Source organism: Leptonychotes weddellii, chromosome 12, assembly GCF_054177405.1.
Source record: "Leptonychotes weddellii isolate Sample4059 chromosome 12, ASM5417740v2, whole genome shotgun sequence".
Taxonomy (NCBI): Eukaryota; Metazoa; Chordata; class Mammalia; order Carnivora; family Phocidae; genus Leptonychotes; species Leptonychotes weddellii.
This window is the reverse complement of record NC_138380.1, coordinates 15,614,577-15,639,111: the sequence shown is the minus strand read 5'-3', so window position 1 is coordinate 15,639,111 and position 24,535 is coordinate 15,614,577. Positions and strand designations below refer to the sequence as shown.

Sequence of the window (24,535 nt, the reverse complement as noted above, 5' to 3'; positions counted from 1 at the left end):
ACAAAATCCCTGTTATTAGGTATTATTATTTCCAGTTTGCAAATAAGGAAATTGATGTGACAAAGTGGTTTCATGTATTTCCACAGTAAGTTGTAGCTCTGTGATTTGAACCTAGGCAGTTTGGCTCCAGAGTCCATGTATTTTAAATTTGAATGGTGGGATTATAGATGATCCTTGTTCAAATTCTGTTTCTTTATTTGCAGATTTTTCTGCAATGAGTATGTATTACTCTAAATCAGTTTCTCAGTCTTGGTGCCATTGACATCTTGGGCCATATAATTCTTTGTTGTGTGGACCGTCCTGTGCGTTGTAGGCCTCTACCCACTAGATGCCTGTAGTGCTTTTCCAGTTGTGACAACCAAAATTATCTCTAGGCCTTGCCAAGTGTCCTCTGGGGCCTAAATCACCCCCCCGCCCAATCTGGGAACCATTTCTCTAAATAATCAATGAAGAGATAAGGGAAAGTGACTGAGAAGCCACTGCATACAGGTAATCTTAAGGTACGATAATTACTGTGAATTGGCATGGGTGAGTAGTTTTATGAAGTTGCTGCTGCAAGTGAACACTTGAGGGCCTTTTGAGTCTAGAACTTGTCCTTTAGCTTGTTTTTCTAAGAACTGTGCATTTCTAAGATTCATGTAGAACTTTCTAACTTCAGTTTATGTTTTTTGTAGGGAAGAAACACTTGGAGAAAGCAGTGCAGCATTGCCTTGCACTTCTCAATCTGACTCTGCAAAAGGAAAATCTCTTTATGGATCTTCTAAGAGAGAGTCAGCTGGCTCTAATAGTCTCTCCTTTAGAACAGCTGTTACAGGGAATCAATCCCAGAACTAAGAAGGCTGATAATGTGGTGAATATTGCCAGGTAAGTAGGTAGAAAAATGACGAAAACACGTGGGCATTCTACCTTTAATTTCCAAATCTGGTCAGATCCCTTATTCATTATTTGGGGGGTAGGGGGCTCATTTTGTTCTTGTCTTCTTTAGCCCTTCTGATTTTAATTACTCTGATGTTTACAATTTCTTTTTTTCCTTCTGATGGATTCCATATCCTAAACATTTCTAAGTATAAAATGACATTATCTTAATATTGTTTGTCTCCTGGAGTGGAACCCTCTTACACTGTTGGTGGGAATATAAACTGGTGCAGCCACTCAGGAAAACAGTTTGGAGGTTCTTCAAAAAGTTAAAAAATAGAGTTACCCTATGACCCAGTAATTGAACTAGTAGGTATTTATCCAAAGGATACAAACACAGTGATTCGAAGGGGCACATATACCCCAATGTTTATAGCAGCAGTGTCCACAATAGCCAAACAAAGGAAGGAGCCCAGAAGTCCATTGACAGATGAATTTATAAAGAAGATGTGTGTGTATGTATATACACACACACACACGCACGCACACGTGCCATGGAATATTACTTAGCCATCAAAAATAATGAAATCTTGCCATTTGCAACGCTGTGGATGGAACTAGAGGGTATTATTCTAAGTGAAATAAGTCAGTCAGAGAAAGACAAATATCTTATGATTTCACTCATGTGGAATTTAAGAAACAACACATAACCTTAGGGGAAGGGAAGGAAAAATAAAATAAGATGAAAATTAAGAGGGAGGCAAACCACAAGAGATGCTGAACTCTAGGAAACAAACCGAGGGTTACTAGAGAGGGGTGGTGGGTGGGGAGAAGGGGTGACTGGGCGATGGGCAGTAAGGAGGGCACGTGATGGAATGCGCACTGGGTGTTCTATGCAACTGATGAATCACTAAATTCTACCTCTGAAACTAATAAAAAAAATATATATATATATATATATAGTTTGTCTCCTTCAGGGAAGCTGGAAGTTTGGCGGTTAGGGGCTAGGAAGGAAGCTTACCAGTGTGTGTACCCTAGCTTCCGGTGGCTTGCTTGGCAGTGTTTGGTGTTCTGTGACTTATAGAGGTGTCCCCTGCATTGCCGCCTTCAGCTTCACATGGTGTTCTCCCGTGTGTGTGCGTCTGTTCCAAATCCCCCCTTTCAATAAGGACAGCAGTCATTGGACCAGGCTGTCTATAATGACCTCACCTTAACTTGACTGACTGTGTCTGCAAAGACCCTATTTCCAAATAAGGTCACTGTGTGTCTTGATTGAGCACTGCGTGTTCAGATACCAACGACTGAATTTTGGAGGAATGCAATTCAACCCATAACAGACTGCATCTAGTTAGAACAGAAACCTTTGTCTCATTCACCGAGGAGTGCTGTATGGCCTGGTTCTAAATGTTCCTTGTAGAGAGGAGTGAAAAGCCAAAAGTTTTGTCACATTGTTCGTCAAATGTTTTTTTGTTTTAAAGATACCTCTATCATGGCAATACTAATCCGGAATTGGCTTTTGAAAGTGCCAAGATCCTCTGCTGTATCTCTTGCAATTCCAATATTCAGATAAAATTGGTTGGAGATTTCACACATGACCAGGTAACTGATTTTGGTGTTGTTAATTCTTCTGGTACTTTCTGAGTACGTATGGAAGTCACAGTGTCTGTGGAGGAATCTTACTCATATTTATGAAAAAATTCTGTGAGAGTAAGTATATTTATATATGATGGTGAAGACCCGTACATGTACTGGGCTGTGATCTGTTTTGAAGAGAACACCATCCACAGTGATGCTCCAGACGCTGCGGTGTGTGCCTGGCAGGCGGAGGGAAACTCTTGCCCCTCTGAGTACATTAAGGTGATGAGGTTTGTAAGTGTGGCTTCTGCTTGTGTTCTGCATCCTTTGTCTCACTCTGTCAGTCACTCTGACCGTAGTCTGAGTGAGCCTGTGCAATTCTGAATGTGTCTCACTGTTGAGTTGTCTACTGCTGTGGCTTTCTGGTGACTTCCATTTGTGTCACTTCATTTGATATTGCACTGTAGACAGTTTTCAGATGTTCTTCTATTAATCTAATTTATAATCTCTTTCTATTCTGAATAGCTCGGTTCTATGCTGAATAGCCACTATTGGGGAATCTGCTACTTTTTCCCCCTGCTCTTTATAGGCATTTTCCCCTTGTATCTTCATGTTAGAAATCACTGCTTTAGCTAGTTGAATTTTGTTGTGTACAGTGTTTTAAAAGAGGGACTCTTGGGGTGACAGGGTGGCTCAGTTGGTTGGGTGTCTGACTCTTGATTTTGGCTCAGATCATGATCTCAGAGTCCAGAGATCAAGCCCCATGTCAGGCTCCGCACTCAGTGGGGAGTCTGCTTGAAATTCTCTTTCTCCTTCTCCCTCTGTCCCTCCCCCCCGCTCATGCTCTCCCTCTCTCAAATAAATAAAATCTTTAAAAAATAAAAGAGACTCTTCTGGCATTTTAGATGGGACAGATCTTCATTCTGTGTCACTCTTCCTCATATTGCAAGACTCTTAGCATCCCTGGTGCCCTGCCAGTGTCTGTCAGTAGTAAACTCTAGTTGTGACAACTCAGAATGCCCCCACATGTTTCCAAGTGCCGTCTGGAGCAGCAGTGCCACCCAGGTTGAGAACCACGGTCTGATCTGGCTTTTGGATAAAACTACATGATAGAGGGTGCCTGGGTGGCTCAGTCGTTAAGCGTCTGCCTTCGGCTCAGGTCATGATCCCAGGGTCCTGGGATCGAGTCCCACATCGGGCTCCCTGCTCGGCAGGAAGCCTGCTTCTCCCTCTCCCACTCCCCCTGCTTGTGCTCCTGCTCTCGCTATCTCTCTCTCTGTCAAATAAATAAATAAAATCTTTAAAAAAAACAAAAACAAAAAACAAAAAAAAAACTACATGATAGAGAGGATTGTATTTTCATCAGAATCCTCCTTTGTTGGGCTGGCAATCAGTGTATCACCCACATATTGAAGTTCCATTAATTAATTGTAACAAAAAAACCCCACAAAAGCTACATGATAGGGGATGTGGAAAGTGAGGGTTCTCAGCTCACTCATATACATTTGAGTATGAATTATTATTACCAATTTTAATATCCTGCTAGGTTCCTCGAGGAGATGGGGTAGTGTCTAATCCCTCAGCCCAGCCCAGATACGTAAAACTGGTGATAAGCAATACATTTCTAAAGAGAGAAGATGAGAATTTTATTTTATATTTTAGTTAAGATCTCATAGCATTGGGTATACAATGAAGAGATCATGAGATGGCAATTTAATGTTATTTTTTTTAAAACTGGTTTGATCCTTTGGGAAAGAAAATTAGGGAAGCAAGTTTTGAAACCAGTAACTTAAAAAATCTTCGTTTCTTTAATTATTTCTATAGAGAGCTAACTTAGGGCAATTTAAGGAACTGAGTTTCCTATTAATTAAAAGCGAAACTGAAACCTAAGTACTTTAGAGATTTGCCTTTTTTCTTTGTAGACAAATGTTTATAATCCATAGCATATTTATCATAGTTTCTTTAATATTTAAGAAGCTTATAATTTGTCTTTTAAAAAATCTTTATATGACCCCAGAGTGTAAGTCAGAAGCTGATGGCTGGATTTGTGGAGTGTTTGGATAGTGAAGATACAGAAGAATTTGTACGTCTAGAAGAGGGTATGTCTTCTACTAACATGGACATTTTTTACTCTTTATAAATAATATAAAGAAAACTGTTAACTTGTCTCTTGGTGATACAAGAGAAGTTTGAGAATTTGCTGGCACAAACACATAAGGCTTTCTGGAAACCTCTTAAATCTGCACTCTAATGGCTGATGAAGTGAACTTTAAGAGAATGTGGAGGTTTGGAATACAAGCTTTATGTATTTAAACTTGACTTATCTTGATTTGTTTATTGTTTTGTAATTTTGTTTTGTGGATTTCCACATTAAGGATCAGAACTTGAAAAGAAGCTAGCTGGAATCCGTCATGAAACAAGAATCCACATCTTGAATCTTCTCATCACCTCTCTGGAACGCAACCCACCCAACCTTGCTCTCTATCTCCTGGGCTTTGAACTGAAGAAACCTGTCAGTACCACAAACCTGCAAGATCCAGGTATAACCAGAAGACACATAGACATTGATTTCTTTTCGGTTTTATGTAGTTAAATGGTCATTCGTTGAATTCTGGGCTCATGGGATAATTAACTGGAAGTGAGAGGTTATATGGTAGGTAAGTCTTTAGAACTTAGATCAAGTCGACAAATTAAGCTTTGGAAAATTAGCATTTATTAATTTTCTGTGTCAGTATTTGAAAGTGTGTTTACAGTGGAGCATATATTTATGGAATTTAATATTTCTTTTTCTTTTCTTTTTTTTTAAAGATTTTATTTATTTATTTGAGAGAGAGAGAATGAGAGAGAGCACATGAGAGGGGGGAGGGTCAGAGGGAGAAGCAGGCTCCCTGCCGAGCAGGGAGCCCGATGCGGGACTCGATCCAGGGACTCTGGGATTATGACCCGAGCCGAAGGCAGTCGCTTAACCAACTGAGCCACCCAGGCGCCCTGGAATTTAATATTTCTAAAGGGATTTTAAAGTTTTTAAATCAGAAATTTGAAAAGCTGAACTTCTTTTTGGTCTCCCGTAGGAGTGTTAGGTTGCCCTCGGACGTGCCTTCATGCCATTTTAAACATCTTGGAGAAGGGAACTGAAGGGAGAACAGGCCCGGTGGCAGTGAGAGAATCTCCTCAACTCGCTGAACTATGTTACCAGGTACACAGAAGGCTGTATTTGATAGCACTTAGTAGAAGAAATTTAACTAGGTGCTTGAATATATCACAGGTACGGAAGTTTAACAGTAAGACTTGAGTTAAAATGAGTTCATTTGGTAGTTTGGCTGGTCTTTCATTTATAGATAAAATCCACGGAGCACAAACCCCAAGTTCCTATAGATCTACAGATCCTGTATGTCGCTCCTTTGAAAAATGAGGGAAATTAGATTTTTGAGATGGATTTTGAGCTGGTAGTGTAGAAAGTGTCCAGTGGTGCTATTTCAAGTTGTCTCTTTTTGGTGAAGATAGTAGTGGATTTGGGTCAGAAGACCTCTGATTCTCATCTCTAACCCTTAACTAGCTAAATCAGCTTGGGTGGGGCACGAAACTTCTCTGAGTTTAATGTGTGCAGCGGGCTGTTGTGAGACTTAGCTGAGAATGTAGGACTGTGGGTGAGAGCGCGATTTAAGAACCATGTGACTCCAGCACTAGAGCTAAATGTAAGGTGGTGGAAAGTCAAATTAGTGCAAAGTTGAAACTGTACTGAGAGCTTCTGTTTTGCCTGTGTTCGCTTGTGATTATTTCTTGTCTTACTCATTTTGTGTGTGAAAAACTAGGCTTTATAAGATGCGACTTGTTTCTCAATTTCAGCAGCACCCTTGATTCACATTTTCAGAATAAAAAAGGCATCGTTGGCTTCTAGTGACCTGGAGCTTTTTCTTTATTATTCTCCCATTTTTCTTTTTGTAATCTGTTACAATTTTCTCCTGTCCTCTGGCTGTCCAAACAGCCCTTCACTGTAAGTCCTGTAAGGAAAGCCTGTAAGCTAGGTCTTCCTCAGAATCAAAATGAATTCTTCCTTAATGGGAGAACAAACTTGACATGCATTTTATTTATTTATTTACAAAATTATTTATTTGAGAGAGAGAATGAGAAAGAGAGTGAGAGGGGGGAGGGTCAGAGGGAGAAGCAGACTCCCCGCTGAGCAGGGATCCTGATGTGGGACTCAATCCTGGGACTCCAGGATCGTGATCTGAGCCGAAGGCAGTTGCTTAACCAACTGAGCCACCCAGGTGCCCTTGACGGGCATTTTAGCAGTACTCTAGAATTTGACGTATTTAGGTAGTAGTAGTTGATAAGCTTAATCATGGAGGCTAAAGGAGTTAGGCAGGTGAAGTTAGTGAAAGGAGCCAGATTTAAGACAGGAAGCTGGGGAGAGGGTGACGGCGGAGAGTCTGACAGACCGGAAAGCAGATGTGCTGCTACTCAGTACAATTTTTAGAAGTTACTTCGAGTAATTTGCTATTAATAATAGTTAAAATACTAAACTGTGTGTATTAATATACTTAGGCTGACTTAAAGATTAGTTCTATAGTGATGTCATCAACACTCTCAATTATATTCCAATATGTTTTCTTGAGTTGGGGTACCAACAACTGCTTGTAACTGAGCATCTGTTTTATATGTGTGTTTATCCATTTTGCTTGAGTTATTGATGGGTCTTAGTTTCCATTTAGTAAACCTTGGGTCACCTTTTATCTTAAAATTTTTAACACAGAGAAAATGATTTGGGGATTTTCTTATTTCATTTGAACTCTTTAGGTGATACATCAGTTGTGTACATGCTCTGACACATCCGGTCCTACTATGAGGTACTTGAGAACCAGCCAGGATTTCTTATTTTCTCAGTTGCAACATTTACCTTTCTCTAACAAAGGTAGGACGTTATTTTCCCACACTATTGTAACTGATTTGTAAAGTCCATGTTGAGTGATTTTATTTATACAACATTGGGGGGTAGCAGTTACAGTACTTGTGGAATTCTGCTTTCATTTTGTTACTTCGCTTCTTACTCTGGGTTGCTTTTGTAATTTATTCTTGAGAAGCCTCACTGTTCTAGCTGTTGGCATTAAATTATTTAAAAATAGCTTGTCAAGGATAGAATTTGATTCTTATACTACCAAATAAAGATTTTAAATTGTGTTGAAGAGATAAGAAAATATTTATATATATGATTCTGGAAATTTAGATTTTTTGAGTGAAGGTGTTTAATAAATTAAAATCTCTTGTTTTACTTTTGTTTCTTATGTATATGTTGAAACCAATTCAGGTCTTGACGTGAGAAATGGAAAACTAAGTACAGTGGAAACTATAGCTGAGTTTATTGACCTGACCACCACAATCCCAGGCTATGTTTTATAGGATTCTACTTTATATAATTTTCTTTTTGATCATTTTGTAACAATTTTCTGAATTCATATTATATCCAGACAGTTGTAGTCTGTGGGGTTTTTTTGAAGATTATTTTGTATCATCTTTATGTTTTGGGAAATGTAAGCCCACAGATTTCATAATAAATTTGGATTACTAGTAATTATCAGCTACTAATCTACTTTTTAGAGTGAGGGTGTGAGAAGCCCTTGGGAATTATCTAATGGCAAAAAATTTTTCACTTCATTTTCATAATAAGCATGTCTTACTTTTAGTCCTAAGATTTTGTTTATATAACAAGCTTTTTAAGAAACCCTCCTTTCTACCTAATCAGGAGGGAAAGTTATTGTCTTTTTTTAAAGATTTTATTTATTTGACAGAGAGAGAAACAGTGCGAGAGGGAACACAAGCAGTAGGAGTGGGAGAGGGAGAAGCAGGCTTCCCGCGGAGCAGGGAACCTAATGTGGGGCTCGATCCCAGGACCCTGGGATCATGACCTGAGCCGAAGGCAGACGCTTAACGACTGAGCCACCCAGGCGCCCCGAAAGTTAATGTCTTATCTATTACTGTATCTGTCTTTTAAAAATCCATCTGGTTTTGCTTATTGGCAGTAGAGCTGGTGGCAGTAGGAGTAGGAGTATTTGGTGTATTTTATGTTTGTACTGTTAGAATTTAGGACTTCAGATCAGGCCCATTAAGGATATTGGATTCAAAAACTTCTGTAAGTGGTTCCCAATCCTAATTATAGGTTTCATTTTTGTTTTTGTTTCTGGAAAGGTTTTAGTCTGCACAGAGTGGGGAGGGGCTCGGTCCTTCTCAATGGCCGCTTTCCTCGTGGCTGCCAGGACATCGCGAAGTTCCTCTCATCTTCTTGGTGTTGGTGCGTTTCCGCACCGTTTTCTTGATGAACTTGAGAGCCCCTTGCCCTTGGAGACGTTAAGCAGCTCCACAGTGCACTGCTTTTGTGGGGTGAAGCCCCACACCTCTCAGATCATGTCCCGCATGAACTTGGTGTGCTTGGTGAGGCGCCCGTGGTGCCTGTGCCTCAGCTTTCTCGTGTTCTTGGTCACCTTGTGGCCCGCGGTGAGGCCCACAGCCGTAGGGTAGCGCAGGCCATAGCTGTAGCTCTGGAGTGGCTGCTGTGGTGTAAAAACCAACCCTAGTTATATGTTAAATCGGGTGTCCTTGATTATCTTCAGAGATATCGTAAAATCATGCATTGTGTATTTGTTTTAGGAAATAAAAGTCAAACTGTATGTTAGGTTTTTATTTTTTACAAGTTATATATTTGAGAATTTTTTTTTAAGTATGAAGTTCCATATTAATGTCAAAATAGGACAGACTTAGATCTGTGTAAAATTATTCTGGTAATGGAAACTTGATTTCTCTTTTGTTCTTCATTTGCTTTGGCTTATTTTTTATAGACATATACTTGTTTATTTTTTCTCTCTTAGCATCTGTTTTTGCTTTTTTAATTTTCTTAGAGTGATAAATTATGATGTCAGGTTTTATAAGTTATTGACAATGTGACATGGGAAAATATCTGATGAGTTACGGAATTTAGGTCTGTTATGATTCTGTGTTACTACTCTATGAAACTAAATTTCTGTATGTAACTTGCAGAGTATGAAATGTCTATGCTGAACCAGATGTCATGGCTAATGAAGACTGCCTCAATAGAACTAAGGGTAACTTCTCTGAATCGTCAACGGTCCCATACCCAGAGGCTCCTACACCTCTTACTGGATGACATGCCTGTGAAACCGTACTCAGGTCAGTGTGTGCGTGTTGGCATTTGTTTTATTGTGCTGCTGACTGGTCTGTGTGAATGCAAGCACAACAGTCTTGTGCTTAGCATGTGATTGTAGGCCAAACAAGTTCTCTCTGTCTTTAGAAGTTTTTTCCTTAAAACACAAAATTTTTAAATCATCCCATAATTGTCATTTTATTATTGTTTGAAGCATCCACATTCTGCTATATTCATATCCACAAATATTCAGTGGAGTTTGTCACACTGAGCCAGCATGACCCATGATATTTTAATGTGTATTGTACATGCAAATTAAACATAAGCTTTTCTAATCATCTCATTGGCATGATTGGGTCCTGCCTCTTTGGGAGTTCTGATTATCCTCTTTACAGTTGTGAAGTGGATCTCCTAGGGACGGAAAGAATTAGATGAATGTTGTTGTTAAGTCCTCATCATCTTTGCATTTCAATTATCCATTTGTGGAGGGCTCTTTGACCTAGCAATAATGACCTAGAAAAAGAAATACCTTATGTTTGTTATTTCCAAATAAATGTTACAAGTATGTTCTTTTCCTGATCTGTTATTATTGATGCTCTAACAGATGGTGAAGGAGGAATGGAAGATGAAAATAGGTCTGTCTCTGGGTTCCTTCACTTTGACACTGCTACAAAAGGTAAAGACCTTTGAATCTGTAATGACTTTATAGGTATATATTAAATTGCTTAAAATTTCAAGAGGTAATTATTACTCCTGTGTCTGCAAATTCTGAACTGGTATAGAAAAGCTATAGAAAGGATTATTTGCCATTCAGAAATAATTTTTTTGTAATTAGGATGAATGAATGGAAAAAATATTTTTGTAAATGGATATATTAGAAATAAAGTCAAATTTAGATTTCAACACAGTCTTCTGTTGCTGGACTTGCTTGACCATAGCACTGCCTTTGGGCATGAGCTGAGTACAGTGGTTTGCTTTTCTCCTCACTATTCCAAGTACAACTGAACTACTTTTTATTTATTTCTAGTACGTCGAAAAATTCTAAGTATTCTTGACTCGATTGACTTCAGTCAGGAGATCCCTGAGCCTTTGCAGTTAGATTTCTTTGATCGGGCCCAGATCGAACAAGTTATTGCTAACTGTGAACACAAGAATTTACGGGGACAGACAGTCTGCAATGTCAAGGTGAGGATTGTTTTGAAGTGCGTGCAGTATCAAGGGCTTCTGACTTTGAGTCATCGGACAAAAATAGAACCATACACTTGTTGTTTTCTGATAAGGATATTGGTTTATTGGGCTGTGTTTTCATTTTTCAAACAGCTGGGAAATGAAACTGAATAGGCCACACTAACTTTACCTCTTTAAAAGTTTCCCTATCACCTTCCTGAGAGCAGTCATGCTGCCCAGCTATGGAACGGTTTTAGCTATTTAACTCTCTACCAGGTAAATGGTAATGGCCTCACTAGTAGGAAGAAGATACCCAAGGGCATTTGCACCAACTGACCTGTTACCGAGGCTCTTTGGTACCACTTAGTAATGTGAGGGATACCTAAAGTTTGTGTCTAGAAGCTGGACAGTGCCACTTGAAGATTATATGTAAAGGTATCCAAAACTTTTCCCTCTAGGGCAGTTTATAGTAATTGGTAGAGGTATTGTTCTATCAGTGTCTGCAGTGGTCTGATTTTTCTCTCTTTTCTCAATTAAATAGCTTCTTCATAGGGTTCTTGTAGCCGAAGTAAATGCCCTTCAGGGTATGGCAGCCATAGGCCAGCGACCATTACTAATGGAGGTAAGTCCCATTGAGTGTATGTTAGTTTTAACCTTTTTAAACTACTTAACTGCCAGTTAGAAAACAAAACAGTAAATTGATTTGTAGCTGATTAATTAGTAAACTGCTTAAAATTAAACGTTAATGGAATCTTTCATTTTGACTTTAAAATTTTTATAAACTAAACTGAAGTTAATGTCTGGATGCCAGAAGAAATAAAATCTTTTTCTGCTATGCTGGTTAAGGATTTGCAACCTGTCCATATTGTGTATTAGACTTCCCTTGCTCTCTGTCAGTGAGGGAAGAGAGAGTCATTTGTCATCACAGGTGGGGAGTAATGGTAAGAGGTCAGGCAGGAAGAACCACATACATGGAGACACAGCTGGCTAGGCCAAAGCAAGAGGCAAAGAAATAAAAGATGTGTCAGGGAAACATGCCCTTGACCTTGAGTTTTAGGCAACTAGTGTTTGAGAGTAAGCGTAAGTAGACAATACAAAGAGAAAATGGGGTTAAAAAGCTCATTTCTACCCCTATCACCTCTGCTTATTGGCATGCATGTGGAAGGTTTCCAAAGTGTACTAAAAATGTATTCAGGGGTGCCTGGGTGGCTCAGTTGTTAAGCGTCTGCCTTCGGCTCAGGTCACGATCCCAGTGTCCTGGAATCAAGCCCCGCATCAGGCTGCCTGCTCAGCGGGAAGCCTGCTTCTCCCTCTCCCTCTCCCCCTGCTTGTGTTCCCTCTCTCACTGTGTCTCTCTCTGTCAAATAAATAAATAAAATCTTAAAAAAAAAAAAATAAATAAATAAATAAAAATGTATTCAGATGAACAGACAGAGTTAAAAATAGGACTCTGTTGGGGCTCCAGGCTGGCTCAGCTGGAGGAGCGTGCGACTCTTGATCTCAGGGTGGTGAGTTCGAGCCCCACATTGGGTGTAGAGATTACTAAAAAAGATAAATAAACTTTTATTTATTTTTAAAAGATTTTATTTATTTGAGAGAGAGAGTGCCCTCGTGCACGAGTAGGGGGAGGGGCAGAGGGAGAGGGAGAAGGGAAAGCAGACTCCCCTCTGAGCGGGGAGCTGGATGTGGGGCCTGATCGCAGGACCCCAAGATCATGACCTGAGCTGAAATCAGACGTTGTTAACCAACGGAGCCACCCAGACACCCCAATAAATAAACTTTAAAAGAAAATGGGACTGTATTAATAAAAGATATTATTTGCCCATGTGTTTACCTTGTGATTCAATTTCTGTGGCTTTAGGAAATCAGCACTATACTTCAGTATGTGGTAGGAAGAAACAAATTGCTGCAGTGTCTTCATGCAAAACGGCATGTGTTAGAGTCATGGAGACAGCTGGTAGAAATTATACTGACGGCTTGTCCCCAGGACCTCATTCAGGCAGAGGATCGACAACTGATTATTCGTGATATTTTACAAGATGTGCATGATAAGGTGACGTACTTCCTAAATGGCTTCCTGAACTTCCTTACTTCCTAATAACTTCCTATATTGCCTTTATTTGTATACCATTTAAACACAGTTTGCCACCATCCTTCCCCCCCACCCCTTTTATAGTAGGAATGAATAGAGCTGTGCACTGGCGGTGTTGAAGACTTTCCTTGAGAAAGGCTTCCGTACAGTTGTGGCTCTCAACCAGAGTACATACCGGAATTATCTAGGGAGCTTTTTAAAAACACACAGGGCTAGATCCCACCCTGGACATACTGGATGGGACACTGGTGGTGGACCATTTATGTGAATTTACATTAAAATCCTCCCTAAGGAATTTTGATAGGAATCCCTTCTGGTTAAGAACACGTGTTACCAGCATCATGTTTCAATTTCTTTCTGTATATTAGCTTTTATTTGCTTTGAACAGTGCCATTCCATTCTTACATTCTTATGGTAGTTGGAAAGCTAAATGCATATAAAACCCGTAATGACTGTAGCTGAAAGCGCAGTCTTCACTCCGATTTGTCTTTCTGCTTTAAGATCCTGGATGATGAAGCAGCGCAGGAGTTAATGCCGGTGGTGGCAGGTGCCGTGTTCACCCTGACTGCTCACCTAAGCCAGGCCGTTCGCACGGAACAGAAGCAACCACTAGTCTTGGGACCCGGAGAGACCCATTATGCTTTTATGCTTGAGAGTTCTTTCACGCCCCCTCCTCCAGCAGACAGCCCTGTGGTGGGTTTTGCTTCTATTGGAGATTCTTCGCTTCACATTATATTGAAGAAGCTCTTGGACTTCATTTTGAAGACAGGTCTTTTCATCTAAATTTCTTATAAATTACACCTTTTGTATTTGTTTTAACTTTAATTTGAAAAGAGACTTTTACTCTATGTCTCCATAGGTGGCGGATTCCAGCGAGTGAGGACACACCTGTATGGCTCTCTGTTGTATTACTTACAAATCGCCCAAAGACCAGACGAACCAGACACATTAGAAGCAGGTAGAACTAGACACATTCCTAATCTTTTCTGTTCTAGTGATTGGTTACTTTAAATTTAAAAAAGGCCCTTTTCCATCTTTTGGCTAAGCAAAGCTGTAACAAATTGTTGAGTCTTTATGGAATCATTAAAGTGCCTACTCTAAAGTCAAGGGAGAATGTTTAATTTTCTAAAATTAAGAAGATAGTACATGAGTACTATAAAAACAAACCCTCAGATACCACTTTAGCTTATATATATTTTTGACTCCCTCTATTGTCTCTGGTCGCACTGAACAATATGCGATACTTAGCGTGTCCATGTCTTTCTTTCCTTTGCAGTATGTCACAGTGCATATCTAGTTGAATCTTTTTCTTTTTTTCTTTTTAAGATTATTTATTTATTTATTTGATAGAGAGAGAGAGAAAGCATAAACGGGGCGGGGAGAGTAGGAGAGGGAGAAGGAAGGCTCCCCACTGAGCAGGGAGCCCGACGTGGGGCTCTATCCCAGGACCCTGGGATCATAACCTGAGCTGAAGGCAGCCGCTTAACCGACTGAACCACCCAGGCACCCCTAGTTGAATCTTTTCAAATGACTCTTGTTCCATAATATGGAAACATTTATTTCCCCACTTGCATTATTCATAGGCACTTCCATTATTTCTAATTTTTTACTGTCAGGAAAGTGCTGCATCAAATATTCTTTTATATGCCTGTGTATTTTTCAAGAAGAATCCTTCATGGTGAAATTTCCGTGTGGAAGAGTATGCACGTTTTTATTTTAGTAGATTCTACCGGATGGCATCCTACCAGTTTGAAGTCTCATCAATAGTGTACATGTGTCTTTTTGTACTAATGTGAGGTTTTTCTTGGATAAATCCCAAGAAGTAGAATTTCTTGGTCAAAAGTAATACCTATTTAAAAATATTGATAAATCCACTCTCTAAAATATAATTAGCATTTTTAGTTAGGAGTAATAACCTGGACTCTTTGGTCTCTGGATATGAAAAATATTTTTAACCATCCAGCAGATGAGTATATAATACACTACACCAGAGTTATTCTGCTATTTAAGAACTTGTCGTAAGTACCTTTTGGTAATGGACTCCTGATACCCTTCTGAGAACCTTTATAAGTATTTGCTATTTTGTACACAAATTTTTAAAAACCACTCTGTATGTAAGACCCAGATCATCTCATATTATTCTTTACTGGCTATAAAATAAAATATAAAAATATATATTATATATATATAAATATAAATATATATAAATATATATAATAATAATAAATATATATAAATATATATAAATATATATATAAATATAAATATATATAAATATATATAATAATAATAAATATATATAAATATATATAAATATATATATAAATAAATATATATAAATATATAAATATAAATATATAATAAAAATATTTACATATCTTTCTTAGAAGGTAATAATAGCCAAATGATATATTTATAGAAATGCCCTACCCACTTAAAAAATGCACAAAAATATTTTTAAAGTCATTAAATAATAGTTCAGAGAAGCTTTATAAACAGATAAGAGCTTTTATAAAGAGAGATAGTAATGGGGATTCCACTCCCTGCTCCTCCCACCTCCCCCATTTTTCTCTTGTCTAAAATTTTTGTTAACATTCTATTTAGTGGAACTATGGCAAAATCACCACATAACCACTAGGTGGCGCGCCACAACATGCTTTTTATAAGGCATCATTATCAAGATGTGTTAAAGTAGTAGGACCACGTGGGGCGCCTGGGTGGCTCAGTCGGTTAAGTGTCTGCCTTCAGCTCAGGTCATGATCCCAGGGTTCTGGGTTCAAGCCCCGCATCGGGCTCCCTGCTCAGCGGGGAGCCTGCTTTTCTGTCTCTCCCACTCCCCGCTGTCTCTCTGTCAAATGAATAAAAAAAAAAAAGTAATAGGACCACAAAAGAAAATTCTCCTTTGTTTTTATTTTCAAATGATCTGTTTTCAGAGTAATTTCATCCCTTAATTAGTTTTTTTACCACTTAATTGCTGCTTATTTTGACTTATTTTTTTTAAGATTTTTTTTTTTTTAATTTATTTATTAGAGAGAGAGAGAGTGAGAGAGAGAGCGCTAGAGGGGGTAGGGTTAGAGGGAGAAGCAGACTCCCCGCCGAGCAGGGAGCCCGATGTGGGACTCGATCCTGGGACTCCGGGATCATGACCTGAGCTGAAGGCAGTCGCTTAACCAACTGAGCCACCCAGGCGCCCCTTGACTTATTTTAAATAGCAAAGTAATTTATTCCCTAGATACTAGTGTTTTTAAGTTTCAAATTAGACATATTAAATTCAGAGTGGTTCAGCCGGTTGAGCATCCGACTCTCGATCTTAGCTCAGGTCTTGATCTCAGGGTCTTCATTTCAAGTCCCACATTGGGCTCCACACTGAGCATGGAGCCTACTTAAAAAAAAAAAAATGAAATGAAATAAATATTTATTGAGGGCCTTTTTGTATGTGTATATTTTGACTCTGTACTTACTTTCTATTTTGTTTTAAAACAGAAACTGAATTTTTAAAGTCTATATACTTATTTTTCCATACCCCTTTTACTTTATTTATTTACTGTTTAAAGAGTTTATTTTAGAGAGAGAGCACATGCAAGCAGGAGGAGGGGCAGAGGGAGAGAGAGAATCTCAAGCAGGCTCTGCACTGAGCATGGAACCCCACATGGGGCTTGATCTCAAGACCTTGAGATCATGACCTGAGCTGAAACCCAAGAGTTGGACGCTTAACCGACTGAGCCACTCAAACGCCCCTACTTTATTTTTAACATAATTATATATACTGAATACTAGGCAGCTCTTTTCCCTGTTTTGTTTAAAAGGAATCTAACTTACAGAGACTAAATGACTTGCTTGTCTGTGACAGATCTGAGATTAGAATTCAGTTTTCTCAATTTGTAATAGAATGTTGCTTTTCCTGACCAGATCTTCATCTTTTTTGTTGTTGTTGTCTTTTTGCAATTTGTAATTTTTTCCTTTTAATTTGATAGATAATACGTACCAGCAATGTATTTGTAGCTCATGTTATAAAGGATTAATTTCTAGTATGTAAAGAGCACCTACAAATCAATAACCCAGTAGAAAAATGGGCAAAGGTTATGAGCTTACAGTTTAGGGAAAAGGAAGTCAAATGGCTCTTAAGCATATAGGTAGCTTTCTGAAAATCCCTATTGGTAGATTCCATCGCCTCGAGCTCGCAATGCAGATCTGGGAAGGAACAAAAGCATATATTCTTTGAGTAAATTATGTGGAAGATTTTTATATGTCTTTCTAGTTAAGAACAGTGTAGTTAAAATCTGACATTGCTTTTGCGTATGTAATCCCTAGGGGTTAGTTGACAAGAGTTGACATCACGAATATCTCTCTTTGTCTGTATTCTTTTCACCTTTTATTTTCTTTTCTACCAGTGACCACTAGGAGAAAATATGGATAATTTGACCAGAGCCTAAATGTTTAATGTGAAGCACCATTGTTACATTCTTAATTTCTTTTTTTGGTTTATTTCTTAAGCTCTAGTATTATAAAAACACTTCACGTTTAAAGACATTGATAATTACAAAGATACACATTTTTTAGCAGGTTAATATTTTCAATAGAAGTTTATTTATAAAGCCATTTTATGAAGTTAGGCTAACACTTCGGAGCAGAGAGTGTAGTACATCTTTCTTAGTTTTATTTCCATGAGATTAGCTCTGTTTGAATGTTCTATTGTAATCTCAGTAAAATGGATTATATTGCTTTTAGAACAGATTCATTAATGACTTTTCATTTTCTAGGAGCTTATCATCCAACTTTAATTTATAGCTGATTGATATAGCTGTATGGAAGATATTGGTTCAATTACTTAATTTTAAAATTGTTTAAATTGTTGCAATCTTAAACACTTTTACTATAAGCTTTTCTCACATGTTCTGTATATTTATTTATTATTATTTTTTAAGTTTTTTTTTTTTTGACAGAAAGAGACACAGCGAGCAAGGGAACACAAGCAGGGGGAGTGGGAGAGGGAGAAGCAGGCTTCCCACTGAGCAGGGAGCCTGATGAGGGGCTATTTAATTATTTTTTAAGATTTATTTATTTGAGAGAGAGAGAGCTCACGTGTGTGCCCATGAGTTGGGGGGGGTGGCAGAGGGAGAGAATCTTCAAGCAGATTCCCCACTGAGTGCAGAGCCCAACACGAGGCTCAATCTCACAACCCATGAGATCATGACCTGAGCCGAAACCAAGAGTTGGATGCTCAACCATCTGAGCCACCCAGGTGTCCCATGTTCTGTTTTATTTTATTTATTTATTTATTTTATTTATTTTTTTTTAAAGATTTTATTTATTTATTTGAGACAGAGAGAATGAGAGAGAGAGAGCACATGAGAGGGGGGAGGGTCAGAGGCAGAAGCAGGCTCTCTGCCGAGCAGGGAGCCCAATGCGGGACTCGATCCAGGGACTCCAGGATCATGACCTGAGCCGAAGGCAGTCGCTTAACCAACTGAGCCACCCAGGCGCCCCCATGTTCTGTTTTAAATTGGCTTTTCTTTTCCCTTAATTTTGACAAATTAATGATATTCAGTTTTACACTTTATTTATAAGTAAGCATTAGAAATTGTCATAATTCTTTTGCGCTCTTGTGACTTTTGAGCAAGAATATATATATATATATTTTAAAGATTTTATTTGAGAGAGAGAGAACAAGTGAAGGGGAGAGGGAGAGGGAGAAGCAGACTTCCCACTGAGCAGGGAGCCCCATGTGGGGTTCAATCCTGGGATTCCAGGATCATGACCTGAGCTGAAGGCAGACGCTTAACCGACTGAACCACCCAGGCACCCCTGAGCAAGAATATTCTTGTTCTTTGTGAAACCATAATATCAATTCATCTTTTTTAAAAAGGCGGTTAGAAAAGACAATCTATTGGGTACCTGGGTGGCTCAGTCGTTAAGCGTCTGCCTTCAGCGCAGGTCATGATCCCAGGCCCCACATCGGGCTCCCAGCTCGGCGGGAAGCCTGCTTCTCCCTCTCCCACTCTTCCTGATTGTGTTACTTCTCTCGCTCTGTCTCTCTCTGTCAAATAAAATCTTTAAAAAAAAAAAAAAAGAAAGAAAAGACAGTCTATTGCCATTATTAAATTTTTGAGAAATCTTTTGTGAGAGTCTCAGTTTTTATGGTCTAGGCATTAGTGTAATCTGGCATTATAGTATAAATACACCCATAAGTCATAAAGTAGTGGGACTAAAAGGATCTCATAGAACATCTTGCCTGCTGTTGACTCTGTTCTTTTGGGTCTGATTCCAGTAAGTGACTTAAAAACACTAGCTATAGCTGTACGTGTGTGTATATAGTTGAGTGTAGGCTCTTTGCTTGATGTGAATTTAGATGCACATTCCTCATCACTTGTTTTAGAACCTGAAGCGCTTGTGTGGCTCAGTTGGTTAAGCGACCAACTCTTGATTTTGGCTCAGGTCATGATCTCAGGGTCGTGAGATGGAGCCCTGTGTTGTGCTCCAAGCCGGGCGGGGAGCCTGCTTAAGATCCTTTCCCTCTCCCTCTGTCCCCCCCAACTCACATACACATGCACTCACTCTCTCTCTCTCCCAAATTAAAAAAAAAAACAAAAACAAAAACCTGAGAATCTGACTAAGAGTTAACAATCAGGCATTTAAAAAATATTTCTAGCTTTTATTTTTTATTTCAAAATACATACTGAACGTAGGAAATTTAGAACATACTAATAAAGGGAAGAAGAAGTCACACATTTTACCCTGCTAAAAACTACCACAACATTTTGGTTATAGCCAGCCATCATTTTATTTTATTTATTTATTTTTTAAATTTTATTATGTTAGTCACCATACAATACATCATTAGTTTTTGATGTAGTGATCCACGATCCATTGTTTTCGTATAACACTCAGTGCTCCATGCAGTACGTGCCCTCCTTAATACCCATCACCGGGCTAACCAATCTCCCCTCCCCTCTCCCCTCTAAAGCCCTCTTTGTTTCTCAGGTCCATAGTCTCTCATGGTTCATCTCTCTCTCCAATTCCCCCTGCCCATTTTTCCCTTCCTTCTCCTAATGTCTTCCATGCTATTCCTTATGTTCCACAAATAAGTGAAACCATATGATAATTGAGTTTCTCTGCTTGACTTATTTCACTTAGCATAATCTCCTCCAGTCCCATCCATGTTGATGTAAAAGTTGGGTATTCATCCTTTCTGATGGCTGAGTAATATTCCATTGTATATATGGACTACATCTTCTTTATCCATTCATCTGTTGAAGGGCATCTCGGCTCTTTCCACAGTTTCAGCCATCATTTTATATTGATTTATAATCTCCCTTTTCTCTCCACTCAGTATTTTATGAACTTTTTTCTTCATTAAGTAATATTTTTAATAGTTCTGTACATTTTGTCACTTATGGAATACCATAATTTATTTAGCCTACCCATTTTTGGACATTTAGATTATTTCTAGTTTTTCACAATACAAATAAAAATCAGTAATCATTTGGTGGTTGGTTATTTTCACTTATTCTAAGAAGCAGAAAATATTAATTGGGTTCTTATTCTCATAAGGATTACATTTTAGTAGAAATGACAATATATGTATTTATAAAACAGAAAGTGTTAAATTGGATGATATAGACCAGATGCCAGCAAACTTTTTCTGTAAAGGCCAGGTGGTATTTTAGGCTTTGCAAGCCACATGCTCTCTGTTGCAAGTACTCAACCCTGCCATTATAGTGTGAAAGCAGCCGGAGACTGCAAATGAATGACTGTGGGTATGTTGCATTAAAGCTTTATAAAAACAGGTCAGATTTTGCCCTCAGCCTTTAGTTTTCAAACCCCAAGTATAAATTATAAGAGGTAAGAGAAAAAAGGAGATCAAGACTTTCACTGGACTTTGCAGGTAAAGATGTTTTTACACAGGAATAAATGGGGGAGAGCTTTTCAGGCAAGGCCCAAACTAGGAGGGAGTAAAGACTAAGGGGGATGTCCTGGGTATAAGCAAGGGAGAAGGTTGATGGCAAAGTCAAGTAGAGAGGGTAGGACCATATTATTGATGACCTTGAAAATGAAATTGCAGTGTAAGAGGTGGTTGGATTAAGCAGTCGGTAGCCATTTTTAATTATTGAGAGATGTGATATGAAGTTGGTATTTAGAAAAGCTCGCATGGCAGTGATTTATAAGGTATGTTGGAAGAAGGGATGGTTTGCTGTATAAGAGACTAACTTGGTGGTTTCTTATGAGCTAATTTACCCTCCAAAGATGGAAGATTTAAAAGAAAGTTCTAATTAAATTGCAGACTTAGAATTTTCTTATTTCTAGGTGGTGCTGTTAATAAATAGTATGTGGAACTTGGAAATCTTATTCACAGTTTGAAAATGAAAATCAAGTTATTTCTATGATACCTATCCTGGTTTTCTGCAAATCACTGCTTTCAGTTTTCACTGTGAAGCCCTAGGGGTATCTCGGGTATCTTAGGGCTTTTGTGGAAGAGTCTGTGGAGTAATGTTCCAGCAGCCCTCTACCCTCATTTCAGCCATGTTTGAAATATGCAATTTGTGGCTAAAACAAACTATAATGTGGTGGCTTTCAGACTGTTACTCAAAACCTTTATTCAAACAGAATTTTGTGGCAATCCTATGTGTAAAATAGAAAAAATGCCATAGCTCCTCAGACTGGGTTTTTGAATTACCCATCCTGAGGGCATCTGGTGGCATCCCTGGGACAAGGTTCTGAACTTTCTCTGAGCTGTTAATCTGTCAGTAATATTGGTGCTACTGTGCTAACGACTGGGCTAAATACTGGGAGACTAGTGGTGGACAAAACAGAATCCCACTGTCACACCACCTGAGGTCCTGGTAAATCAGTACCATGCAGAAAATACGACAGTACCGTGTTGTGTATGTGTGTACGTGTAGGGAGTGCTGGAGGTGGTTGAGAAGTGGTATTAGAGGCTGCAGTGATGAAGAGGAGGCAGCCATGCTAAGACCCAAGGAAAACTATGGGAGATCAAAGTGCAAAGATCCTGAGACCAAAGTGGTAAATTTCAGAGACAGAAAAGCTCGTGTGGTGGCAGCTGGTGGGAGAGGTGGAGAGTGGAAGATGAGGCTGAGAAGTAGATGGGACCATGTGACCTAAGGAAGTGACATACTGAGAAATGTAAAAACCGTACCCTCCTTTGACACTATTTGAGATTAAAAATAAGTATGACAGGGGCGCCTGGGTGGCTCAGTCGGTTAAGTGGCTGCCTTCGGCTCAGGTCATGATCCCAGGGTCCTGGGATCGAGCCCCGCATCGGGCTCCCTGCTCGGCAGAGAGCCTGCTTCTCCCTCTCCCTCTGTCTGCCGCTCTGCCTACTTGTGCTCTCTATCTCTGTTAAATAAATAAAAATCTTAAAAAAAAAAAAAAAAATAAGTATGACAAATAAAATTCATAGTAGTGGTAAAAATACTTAGGGAGAAAATATTATTAATACTGGAAGTTTGCCTGCTGCAAACTTTATAATGGAGTGTAAGCCACAATGTGGATTAACTTTTATTTTTCATGATGAAGCCTGCTTCATTTTTAGTCTCCATTCTGATCAATTCATCTTGAGAACTTTTCCCTAATTTTATTTTATTTTTTTAAAGATTTTATTTATTTGACAGAGAGAGACACAGCGAGAGAGGGAACACAAGCGGGGGGGGAGTGGGAGAGGGAGAAGCAGGCTTCCTGCCGAGCAGGGAGCCCGATGTGGGGCTCGATCCCAGGACCCTGGGATCATGACCTGAGCCTAAGGCAGACGCTTAACGACTGAGCCACCCAGGCGTCTCAAGAACTTTTCCCTAATTTTAAAAGATAGCTGCTAGGTAGTAAAAAAGTCATAGGATTGGCTTCAAATACAGGTCATGGCTTTATGTAATATATTTTTGAAACTTTTCTAGAAGGTTTACATGAATCTCAAGTTAAAATGTATGATCATATCTTTATCTAAATTGCCATCATACAGGGTATACTTTTAATAAGTATGTCAATTAAAAAATATAAAAGAATAAAATTATCTGATTTTTTGGGAAGCAGGTACTTGTCTACATTGTACCTGATTTTTTTAGCCACATTTCTCATAGATCTCAGTGAAGGATGAAAACAGATTGGTTAGCAGAATAAACACAGGATATTGGTTCTCTTGTAGTCTCATACTTCATCTTGATTTCTTTAAGAATAGTTAGTTTATCCTTTTCCTAATACCATTGTTAATCTTAGTGTACATACGTGGAACGTGTGCACTGGGTCCCTGAAGTTCACCTACCTGGACCCATTGGTTCGTGGGCCTTTGGGTACATGCAGTAACGGAGGGATTTTTTTCTTGTGTGTATGAGGTGTAATTACTCGTTACCAAATTATTTTTTATTGGAGTGTTTTAAATATTTTCTTTTATAACCCTTTTAGCCAAGAAAACCATGTGGGAAAGGCTGACAGCCCCTGAAGATGTATTTAGTAAATTACAGCGAGAAAACATAGCCATCATTGAGAGCTACGGTGCTGCCCTCATGGAAGTGGTCTGTCGAGATGCCTGTGATGGTCATGAGATTGGAAGGGTACAGTAACTCCTATTTAGTAGAATAATTGAATAAATATTTTGGCTCATTAAGGTATAAACTGCATCAACTTTCAAATGCATGTTGCATATTGAGAATTGTTTTCTGTAATATATTTTAGTGAATTTTCTTACTTGCTGTGATTTGGCATTTCTGTCGTTTATTCATATGTTTTGTTTAGTTCCGTTCAGAATCTCAGTTTGTTCAGAATCTTCCCTCAGAATAATCTTTGTGCTGACTGTGAGGTTGGCCCTACACTGGTAGAAATGCTGCTTAAGGAAGATCTTGGTTAAGAGAATGCTGGGTGCACAGCTTTTATACTGAATATGTCTTTCTCTGCTTTGTGGAGGGGAATTTGCATTTCTGTTTTTTTAAAATACTGTGTCAGACTGGTGATAGCGCAGTGAGAAGGTAACTTCCTGCTGGTGGAGAATTTCATAGCGTTTGAATCATACACAAGTGATCCTGGAACAACATGGGTTTGAACTGCGTGGATTTGTTTGACTAGTAGAGTACAGCACTGTAAATGTATTTTCTCTTATGATATTCTTAATAATATTTTCTTTTGTCTAGCTTACTTTATTGGGAGAATACAGTATATAGTACATGGGATGTAGAAAATATATGTTAATCTACTATTTACGTTACCAGCAAGGCTTCCGGTCAACAGTAGGCTGTTAGTAATTAAAGTTGTGGGAAGTCTAAAGTTACACGTGGTTTTTCCACTGTGCTCCTAAAGCCCGTGTTGTTCAAGGGTCAGTTGTATTTGAAGACCGTGGGAAACGAGATTTTAAGAAATAGGATGAAATATAAACTGTGTAGTAAGTTCTCAGTTACGTTGAAAAAAGTTTAAGTGTTTTTATGCGTTGAAAAAAGACTGGGAGGAGAGAGACCAAAATGGATTAATGGAGTGTTTATCAGACCACATATTTTCTATATGCTTTTCTACGTTTTCTAGGTTTCCTGTAATGAGCATGTAAAACTTCACAATTAGGAAAAAAAGCTATTTTAAAAAGTCCCTTTCCTCCTTTTATTGATAAATCGAGATTCCGTATACATAGCTTTCAGTTTCTCAAAAACAGAACAAAACCAAACCAAAATAAGAAAATGTTATTTTAAGCTACCATCCCCCTG

The 24,535-nt window shown here is 38.7% G+C and overlaps 1 protein-coding gene and 1 pseudogene across 3 annotated transcripts in view; one reads left to right on the top strand and one right to left on the bottom strand.

The window, feature by feature from the left end:
• The first annotated feature begins 453 nt into the window (after positions 1 to 453).
• NUP205 (nucleoporin 205) overlaps positions 454 to 24,535 on the top strand; it is a 47,335-nt gene continuing 23,253 nt past the window's right edge. The window contains exons 1-14 of one of the 3 annotated variants that reach the window (XR_014139113.1): positions 454 to 864; positions 2,334 to 2,454; positions 4,448 to 4,529; positions 4,806 to 4,970; positions 5,502 to 5,626; positions 7,228 to 7,342; positions 9,460 to 9,609; positions 10,188 to 10,259; positions 10,611 to 10,768; positions 11,292 to 11,372; positions 12,612 to 12,803; positions 13,344 to 13,611; positions 13,702 to 13,800; positions 23,253 to 23,401. Coding sequence is in view for 2 of the 3 variants with exons in the window: in XM_081800038.1 (XP_081656164.1) it covers positions 662 to 864; positions 2,334 to 2,454; positions 4,448 to 4,529; positions 4,806 to 4,970; positions 5,502 to 5,626; positions 7,228 to 7,342; positions 9,460 to 9,609; positions 10,188 to 10,259; positions 10,611 to 10,768; positions 11,292 to 11,372; positions 12,612 to 12,803; positions 13,344 to 13,611; positions 13,702 to 13,800; positions 23,253 to 23,401 (1,980 nt within the window). In the remaining variant the exon portion in view is untranslated. Of the gene's footprint in view, positions 865 to 2,333; positions 2,455 to 4,447; positions 4,530 to 4,805; positions 4,971 to 5,501; positions 5,627 to 7,227; positions 7,343 to 9,459; positions 9,610 to 10,187; positions 10,260 to 10,610; positions 10,769 to 11,291; positions 11,373 to 12,611; positions 12,804 to 13,343; positions 13,612 to 13,701; positions 13,801 to 23,252; positions 23,402 to 24,535 lie in introns of those variants that run through there. The other 2 variants (XM_081800038.1, XM_081800039.1) reach the window with 2 other exon arrangements.
• LOC115939360 (large ribosomal subunit protein eL36 pseudogene) lies at positions 8,517 to 9,369 on the bottom strand (annotated as a pseudogene).